A 10,101-nucleotide genomic window follows, 5' to 3' on the forward strand; every position below is an offset into this window, starting at 1 on the left:
GTTTTAGCATATTCCATTTTGAAAGCCAGCGAACCTCTGTATGAAAATGTAATGTGTCGTATTCGGAGTCCAATTCCACGCAAAGATTTTTGAAAATACGTGTGTTAAGTGCTTTGCTTTTCACAAAATTCACTAACTTTATTGCCAGTTTCAAAACATTTGCTAATTCTTCTGGTAATATTTTTGTAGCTAACGCTTGCCGATGAATGACGCAGTGTGTCGTTAAAGTTGACGGATTTTTTCTTTTACTAATGTTGCAAGACCTGAACGACATCCTAGCATAGCTGGAGCTCCGTCCGTACAAAAGCCAACTAGTTTCTCCCACTTGAGATCATGATTTTCAAAATAATTACTAATGATTTGCATTACATCAATCCCTTTTGACGTTGTCTCAAGTACACTTGACAGCAATAACTCTTCTTTTATGGTCTTATCCTCAACGTCTAAAAACCGCACAAAAACTAATAACTGGCAACATTGCGCAATGTCAGTAGTTTCATCACATTGAAGAGCGAAGTAAGGGGAACTTTTTATTTTACCTAGTAGTTGCTCTTCGATATCGCATGACATTTTTCCAATTCGTATACAGTAAAGGCACGAATTGGAAAAATGGACAGACACTATTGGACAGTGGCATATTTTAAATCTTTTTCTTGGCATCTTCTCCAAAAATGTTTGCAGCTATTAGCAAGCTAGGCTTAATTAATGTTTCGCCGATACTGTGTGCTTTTTTTGACTTACTGATTAGTGATTAGTTGGGAGATTTCAAATAATGCAGTTAGCACTTGCTGTGACAATGCGACATTTGCCCCACTTGGTCCTAGTTTCATTTTCTTTAAGCTTTTACATTTTCCTTCAAAAAATTCGGGTGGTCGGTCTTTGAGCGTAGGATGAATCGTATGCAAATGCCGCTGTAGCTTTGCTGGTTTCAAAGCATCGTTACTAAGCACAACAGTACATATCGCACATCGAGGTCTTATTTCTCGATTTGCTTCAATTTCAGTGAATCCATATTTAATATAACTATCATCATATTTCCTCTTTCGTGACATATTCTTGACTAAGTCCGACTAGGTTTCAAGAAAATAACACTTAAAAAAAACCAAACTATAAACTTTTAATTTCTTTCAAAACGTACTGCGTGGTAATCAAACGAATAACGAGCGCATACTGAATCAATATCCATAACAGTTATTTGTCGGTACTCATAAAGTATAAATATATAAGCAACGATGTTTGCAATTGACATGATCATTATCGTTCGCGATAATAGTATAATTTATTACTCTGATACCTACACACTTATAAAAGTGGAAAATACTTATCGGTCGTCGGCAGAAACAACGATAAGATAACCGTATATTACGGTAAAATAAAATATTTTTCGCTGTTTAAAAAAAAAAAAAATAATTTTTAATAGAAAACGAAGACCTATGACTGGCCCACGGACCACCGGTCGGAAAACACTGATTTAAATATTTGTATATAAGTTTTAGATTTATAATTACAATAAAAAAAAATAATTAAAAAGTATACTATGTATTTATGTCATATTATAATTTACTTTTAAACTAATAGTGTACGTATAAAATTTAAGTCAAAATATTTAAAGGATTTGCATAATTTTGTTATTTGTAAAATGTGTTATATTATTTCCTTGACCACCCCCCCCCCCCCCGAAAAAAAATCCAGTGTGCCCCACTGGTCATGCCACACGGTGCACCTGGAACCTTAGTTGTTCCTTAAAGTTAAGTGGTGGATTGACCACTCTTAGCGAACCCGTAACTATTATAGCTATGCAGTGGCGGATCCAGGGGGGGGCAAAGGGAGCATTCCCCCCCCCCATCACCGTAGTTTTCCTTTGTTTTATACCGTGTTTAGTCAATTTTGCAACTTTTTGTACTTTTGCCTCCCCAATGTCCCTCCCAAAATTAAGCCCTGGATCCGCCACCGTAGCTATGATTATTGTGATGATAAGATTTACATCGGTTCAGTTTTTTCTCCAAAATTATTTGTGTATGAAACCTTAGGTTATTTTTTTTCATTTAGGTTTTCTAAAGAAATTTTAATGGATGTAATAATGCAGTTTATTACAATAAATCATGATAATAACTGCGGTTTACCCATACTTCCAATCATTCAGCTCCTAACAACATTGCGATTTTACGCAAGTTCGAATTTTCAAGTAATATTCTCCTATTAATTTTTATCATAATAATTTATTCTAATATAATATATACTTTAGATGGTAAATGGTGACTTAAGAGGAGTTAATCAAGGAACAGTATCTAGAATAGTTAAAAGAGTATCTACAATGATAGCAAGCAATTTGAAACACCATGTACATTTTCCCAGGAATTCAGATGATTGGAAGGTTATACAAGATAAATTTTACAAAATGTATAACATGCCTGGCAGGGGCGTCATTTCAGTTTTTTTTCTGGGTGTGCAAACTTTTAGGCAGGCCAATTTTGACATTTCACCAGGCCATTAAAAAATATATATATTTATATATATATAAATGTAGGAAACCTATGCAAACCTATGTAAATATTCTTTCCTTCCCTTTTATAATTCTAATTGTAACTCATAACGACTAATGCAACTTTTAAATAGCTAGCAATTCAAAGAATTAAAATCTTATAAGCAGTTAAAGCAACCAGCTAATGTAATTACTGTACATAATATACAAAAACTTAAAATATATATATTTTATATTACCTATATATGAAAACATGTATAAGTTAATTATGACGGCGCATTGGAGTATTAATGGCAGGCCAATTGTTAACATTTTTTAAGTTAGTGATGCCATTGCACCACACCCTGCCCCCCCCCAAATGACGCCCCTGATGCCTACGATAGATGGATGTATCGAGTGTACACACATTAAAATCCAAAATACTGGAGGTCCGGATTCAGAAGCTGTTAGAAACAGAAATGTTTACTTTTCTTTAAATGTTCAGGTATGTAGCAAATAATGATATTAAAATCATAAATACAGAAAAATTTGACAATTATCGTTATTTAAAATTTATAATGTGTAGGTGGTTTATGGGCCATCAATGGAATTTTTCGATATAGTTGTTAGATGGCCTGGTAGTTACCATGACAGCTTCATATTTAGCGGTAGTTATGCGAATCAATATTTTGCTGACTCTACACATAACGTGATATTACTTGAAGATGGTGGTATGTGTTTTTATAAAATGTTGCAGTTAGGTTTAGTAATGTTTAGTGCACCGCTCTAATATCTGAATTTTTATTTTATATTAAATTATTTTAAATTAGTTATTATTATTATTTTTTTTAAATGTATATTCACAGGTTATGCATGTAAACCTTACTTGTTTACACCTCTAAGAAATCCCATAACACCAGCAGAGCAAAAATATAATAAGTCACATATTAGAACGAGAAATATCATTGAAAGAGCATTTGGTCTTTGGAAAAGAAAATTTCCATGCCTTAGAAGAGGTCTTGCTAATGCACATAATACAATGGTCAATATTATTCTTTCTTGCGCATTGCTTTATAATTTGTCTCGGCAGTTTAATCAAAATAATACAGACAGTGACGACCCAAAAGATCACCTAGAAGAGGAAGAACCACATGAAATTATTAACGAAATTGACAATAATGTATTAGGACCCATAGCAAGACGAGCATTCATTATAAGACATTTTAGTAAAAAAAAAAATAACAAAAAAATAAATCAATTTCTTGTAATTAATAATAAACAATTAATAAAAGCTTACAGTATTATTGTTAAATTTAAGTAAAAAAAAATAACAAAAAATAAATCAATTCTTATCATGTAAACAAAACAAATAATAACAGCTTATTAGCTAACAGTCTTCTTTCATAAAACATCATAAATACAAATTATCAGGTACAATTTGATATGATTAAATTTTTAAAAATTATCTTTTATTTTTTTATTTCTAATGCAAGTTTTTCACACTGCGACTTATACAATTTGTTTTCTTCAAGTCGCTTAGCAACTATTGATTGCATAATACGTTTTTGGTTTAATATCTAAAATTAATAGTACACTAACACAGTTAAGAAGTATAACATTAATTTTATATAATATATTACAATAACTATCACATTTATTTATTTATTACATTTATTGTCCACAAATTATTTCTACATATACCTACAGTCCACTAACTACTATTTTTTATTATTTGTGGTAAAGTCAGTTGTCTAAGACTGCCAACTTCTTTAAACAAACATACAGTAATATTATAGGCTGACAAACTGTCTCCGTTCAGAATCGTTTTTAGTACACAATGATATTATATAACTGAATTCAAATTTAAGGCTTTTTATTACAGTGACCAAACACTACATAAATCAAGTTACATTTATCAACTGTCTGCACACAATTTAAACTATTGCTTGTATTAAATATGTTCAGTTCTTAAAATAATTATTAAATATTTAATTAATACACTACATAAATAGTTAGAAAAAGACTAAATTCATAAAACAAAATAAATACAATGACATTACACTACCTGTAGCTTATTCATACTTTCTTCATGGTCAAGTGCTATTTTTTGTCTTTTGATTCTTACTTTACATTCTTTTAAAATGCTATCAGTTTTTGACTTATTACCAGATTTTCTTTCAGATTGTTTTCAATGTTGTTTTCTATGAAAAAAGTTCAGAAAACATTAATTTCAAAATTTAGAAATAAAAACAATGTATTTATAGAGCATCATTATAACAGCTGAAAGTAATTTCAGTTCACAGGATTACCAGTGGGCTCTATAGGAAATTGATTGGTTTCATTGACTGCATTTGTATTTATCACAATAAAATATGATGCATTTAAATTTTAAATTATTAACATAAAATACCAAACAAATATGACTGCAAATTAATTATAAATTAATAGGTACCTAATTCCTGCTGTATCAAAGTACTTTTAATCGGTGACTTCTCAATGTTATATGAAGTGTCACCTTAAGAAATTAAAAACATTTTAAAGTGAATTTTATAACATAATTCAAAATATAAATACCTGATATTTGAATTGGAAAATCAGTATCCATATTAAAACTTGATATATTATCTAAATTCAAGATAAAGTTAATTTATATAACTGCAAGTACTGAAATAATGTAACTTAAATTATCTTACTTACTGCTGTTTGAATTTGCAAATGCCACACCATCACTATCAAAATTATTTTGCCATTCAAACATGTGTGGTCTACCAATCATTTCTTCAACCTCAGGATTTTGAACTTCATGTGATGTTTCAAGCGATCCACTCCCAGTTTTTAATCTATTTGACCTTTCTGAAGTGAATGCTTGACTTAGCTTTTTCCGCTTCCCATAATTTTTTTAAGCTTTTAACTTCTCTCTAAAAACATTAATAATAACAATTTAAAATACAACTTATATGATTCCACTAGTGTATAATATGTTAAATGTATATGTTACAGTTGAAGCGTTGAATTCCATTATTTTATAAAATAGGTACCTATGTAGTTTAGGAATTACCTACAAATGTCAGTTGAAGCATAATAAAATATAGCAGCTACGTATATATATTTTAAATAAAAATGTTTTTATATTATGCTTTATTAAAGCTATATTATAGCTTCTACTGCTAATTTAGATCTTTTGTAGGGCTGAGTCATATCTGATTTCATAAGCTGCAGATTCAACTCAACTGTAACATAGGTGATAGGTATATTTAATTACTTAATTACCTTTTGAACTTTTGCATAAGAATTAAAATCATTTGCAATATGTTGCCAAGCTTCATTTTTTTTTCAGATTAGTATTACAATCTTTTCTCGGATCTTCTATTGTTGATTTTAATTTCTTTAAACAATGAAAAAAATTTCCTTCTCTTCATTGTCCCAATTTGGACAGCGTTCTCTCTTAATCGTCTTCATACTAATATAAGCACTATTCTATAAATTAAATGTATTATTAAACTATAAATTATAAATGGTTAGTAACTTATAAAACAGTAAACTAAAAAGTACATGAGACATGACTACATAGTACATAAGTATGAAAAAAAAAAAATTTTTATACTAGGTAATATACCTATTGATAACATTTTTTAATTATCAATGATAATCTATAAATTCATGGAAAAAATAAATAAATTTAATCATTAGTCTTTAAACAATTACTTAGATACGGCACCCTAAAAGTCTAATTATGCATATGGAAATTAAGAGTTAGCTAAGTACTGGCTAAGTGTCCCGTAGCTAGGTAACACCTAGACAGTTTTAGATGACCCGTAACACACTAACTATGCATATGACCGCTAAAAATATAAGTCTGACATGTTAGGTCAGGCAGTCTTCTCTCAGGATTATTTTTCGTTTGGATTGATTCATCATTCAATTTAAATTTAACACATACGTTACAGTGACCACTAGTTTAGCTTTTTGAACATAGTTGTCAGCATTAAACAAGAAAGAAAATAATAAAAATAGATTTAAATTTATTGTATTATAAGTTAATAACAAAAATGATTTAAGATTACATCTAGCTATCTACTTAAATAGTATATAATATACTTTATAGTTATTACCAATAATATTTTTAATATTTAAATTTAATCTATTTTCAATTTTGTATTCATCTTACATACTAATTTTAAATATAATATTTTGTAAGATCAGTCGACAATTAATTGTTATCCAAAAGAAAGTTCTACAATATAATTTACAATTTATTATTTAATTTCTTATAACTTAAGAAATAAATAAAAAAATAAAGTTTTAATTTTTATGCATTTCAAAATTAAACAAAAAAAAATACATATAATAATATAATATTTTAATATTATATTATAGACATCAAAAAAGATACAAAATTAAGAACTACACAAGAAAATTATTGTTATCCAAAATAAAGTTTTAAGATATCATTTACAATTTATTATTCAATATTATATAACTTGAAAAATAAATAAATAGCGTAAGTTGTCATTTGTTTGTATTAATTACAAAATAAAAATAAAAAATGTATAATAGACAACAAAAAGATGCAATATTAAAAACTATATAAATCATATATACAATTGTAATTATTAATATTTTAATGTTTGAATTTAAATCTATCTATTTATCTTACTGGGTACATATTTAATGATTTAAAAAGAATCAGTAAGCAATTAATACAAAATAATTGTGTTTTTTTTTTTTTATTCAGGAAAAAAAAAAGCCTCGATAATATTACCGGAAGGTTTAATTACATATTTTGCCATTAAATTCTCATTTCCAGACACCATTTTAACTATCTCCCCATCCAATAATATTTTACTATCTGATCTTTTTTTAACATTACTTTATTAATTCACAGTCAGAATCTAACTCCAATCATCGCCTGAGACCACAACTAAGTAAACTGTTTCTTTTATTTCACAATCAGGTAATATTTCTTCACTGTCAGTTTCAGACATTATTTTAGAATCCGATAAAATGTTATTATCAGTATCACATACTATAGTAAATAATTTCATAATCTAATATATCAGGATTTGGGTTATATTTATTTTTACAATTGGGAGTCATATTTAAAGTACTTGGTGTATTAATTTTATTTTGGATGAGCAATATTTTTATTTTTGTAGTATTTGGTAGTATAATCATCTGTAGAATTATTTTCATTGGAACTGTGTTTTTCATTCAGTCTTTGTTTCTTTACATCTTTATTAGAAACAGTACCGCATATACCATTGCTTTGTTTTCTCCTTATTGAAACAGGATTAACAATCGCATTTGATTCTGTATCATTTTTATTATAGCCAATTTCAATATTATAAATTGAAGTTATTAAAGGATCAGAAAACTTAACTTTGGTCGAACGAACACATTTTTTTTGTCCTTCAAGGACATTCCTAGGAACAACAATGGGAGATTCCACATCTGTTGATTGTTGACATATATTGAACAAGTTATTTTGTGATTCTCCGTATAATTTTAAACGAACTTCATTGCTGAAATTGAGTTAAGATTAATATAATAATAAAAATTAATACATTTCAATAAATTAAGTCTTACGTTGTACAGATATATCCCCGTAAAAGTGACAAGTCAATAGTTGGGGGGAAACCAGGATTTGTTTTAGAAACGTGCCCTTTACACGTCGCACATATGAACATACCTGGTTTCAGTACTAAAGGAAGTTTATTTTCAATCAACACACAATTCCACATTTTATACATCAACCAGTCATCAGGGTTAAATGGTGCATTGAGTTTGTCACCACAGATTTGACATTTTGACATTACCATGATCTACAGAAAAAACAATTATACATTCAAGAACAATATTTATTAAGTAGTTAGTAAAATGATTTAAGTAAATTTACCATAGTATGATGAATTGTACAAAGACAAAAGGGAAATTTCAAGAAGTCTGTAGTTTGTTTTGTGGATTGTACGAAAACTAACTAAAATAAAAATAAATAATTATTAGTATTTTTAATATATTGTACAAAACATTAATATTATTTACTTACACGACAAAACTCAAATGATAATAATAATTCTTCAATATTTTCAAACTCTTTTACAGACATTTTATGACAATAAGGTCGAGAGCATAAATGTATTGAACATATCCTTGCCTGATTTTTTTTTTTTGCCGTATTTTTCTTCACATAACGTTCTAACAATCTATACTTCTTTTCTGAATATGTTTCTTCTTTTATATTTTTAGATTTATTGTATTTGTAAATATTTTCCAGGGCTATCCAGCAAAAATCACAAAGGCATGAATCAGCACATAATGAGGGCTCAACTAAAATCAATTAATTATAGAATATTTGAATTAATAAATGTATAATCATAATATGTTTTCCACTAATTTATGTATCCGGACTATTTTAGGGGAAGAGATTTAATGGCAAGCGTATCTCAATAATTTACGATATTCTATTGTTTATGCACCCTTCTAACAGGTTGCGTCACAGATATAAAAAAATATTAGATAGGTGATTTCGGTATAATTATTGTCGCCAATAAAATGGCTGCCATCATTATCAAGGAGGTGAATATTTATGTCGTATAGTATTCATAAGGAATGATATTACATGTGGTTATATGTATATATTTAATCATGATATACACAAATAGCATGTTATCACCTACCGTATCAGTTTAATTTGTAAACAGCTCGGTCTTAGAAGATAAGGTCGGGACTCTTTGCTTATAATTGTGTCCACGATCAGAGGACATTTTAGTACTTATTTAATCTGTTATTTTGATAGCGCTTCTGTTCCAATTTTCTGTGTTCTATACTTTTTACCAACTTACCATAGGGCATCGGTAGGCAGTAGTAGTAAGCAGGTAACCTGGTGGCACAGACGATGGGTGGTGAAGTGAATCAAAATAGCAGCGAAAAACTTAACTAAAATGACCTCTCTAAGCGACCGGATTGATTAACGTTGTTAAATAGGGAAGTGTCCCAACCATATCTTCTAAGACCGTAGTAAACAGTCACCTCTTAGATAACGATTGGCAGCCATTTTGTTGGAGACATTTTAGGCGTATGGACTATAGCAGTCGGCTATCTAGTATTTTTCTATATCTGTGGGTTGCATGAACAATCAGTAAATATTTAACAAATATAGTGAGTTAATGGTCCCTTAAACATATTTAGAGACATTAAAATTTTAATGAATCATTAAATTACTACATTTTTCATGGAACTTGGCATTAACTATTTAAAACTTTATTGATTAAGGACTTAAAAATACTTAAATATGCATGCACTAATGAGCTATAACATAATAACATGAAATTTTGAACTTCATAAGTGATATAATTAGTAATATGAAACATATAGTTAAATATTGAGTTATGGAAATGAATTTAATGTTTCTTTAGAATGTTTGGAATTATATCAGTCTATTTGTCAACTAACATTTATACTATTAATAGTAAATATTATGAAAATAACCAACAGCGCCGGCCACCACCCTCCACCTACTAATTAGGCCAACGAACAGTTATTGTCTGTAATTACGATAAATATATATAATTGTATCATAACTATTAACCCGTCGTTGGTGACGCTATGAGCATTTCGCTCACATAACTGTTATTTTGGGA

The 10,101-nt window shown here is 28.7% G+C and overlaps 3 protein-coding genes and 1 pseudogene across 3 annotated transcripts in view; 1 reads left to right on the top strand and 3 right to left on the bottom strand.

Annotated features, from left to right (window-relative positions):
- LOC100569805 overlaps window positions 1-982 on the bottom strand; it is a 1,661-nt pseudogene extending 679 nt beyond the window's left edge.
- LOC103307679 (protein FAM200B-like) lies at window positions 738-1,052 on the bottom strand. The gene has a single exon (XM_008184276.1). The coding sequence runs from the start codon at window positions 1,050-1,052 to the stop codon at window positions 738-740; it is 315 nt and encodes a 104-aa protein (XP_008182498.1).
- Window positions 1,053-2,852: 1,800 nt separating this feature from the next.
- On the top strand, window positions 2,853-4,399 carry LOC103309274 (putative nuclease HARBI1). The gene is made up of 4 exons (XM_008184274.1): window positions 2,853-2,966; window positions 3,048-3,192; window positions 3,328-3,687; window positions 4,344-4,399. Exons 1-4 carry the CDS (start codon window positions 2,853-2,855, stop codon window positions 4,397-4,399), a joined length of 675 nt encoding a protein of 224 aa, XP_008182496.1.
- Window positions 4,400-7,040: 2,641 nt separating this feature from the next.
- Window positions 7,041-10,101, bottom strand: part of LOC107883604 — a 5,914-nt gene continuing 2,853 nt past the window's right edge. The window contains exons 5-8 of the mRNA XM_016803882.2: window positions 8,508-8,788; window positions 8,358-8,438; window positions 8,048-8,283; window positions 7,041-7,983 (exon numbers count right to left, since the gene is read on the bottom strand). Coding sequence (XP_016659371.1) covers window positions 7,584-7,983; window positions 8,048-8,283; window positions 8,358-8,438; window positions 8,508-8,788 — 998 coding nt within the window. The 3' untranslated portion in view covers window positions 7,041-7,583. The remainder of the gene's footprint in view (window positions 7,984-8,047; window positions 8,284-8,357; window positions 8,439-8,507; window positions 8,789-10,101) is intronic.

This window comes from Acyrthosiphon pisum, chromosome X (assembly GCF_005508785.2).
Source record: "Acyrthosiphon pisum isolate AL4f chromosome X, pea_aphid_22Mar2018_4r6ur, whole genome shotgun sequence".
Taxonomy (NCBI): Eukaryota; Metazoa; Arthropoda; class Insecta; order Hemiptera; family Aphididae; genus Acyrthosiphon; species Acyrthosiphon pisum.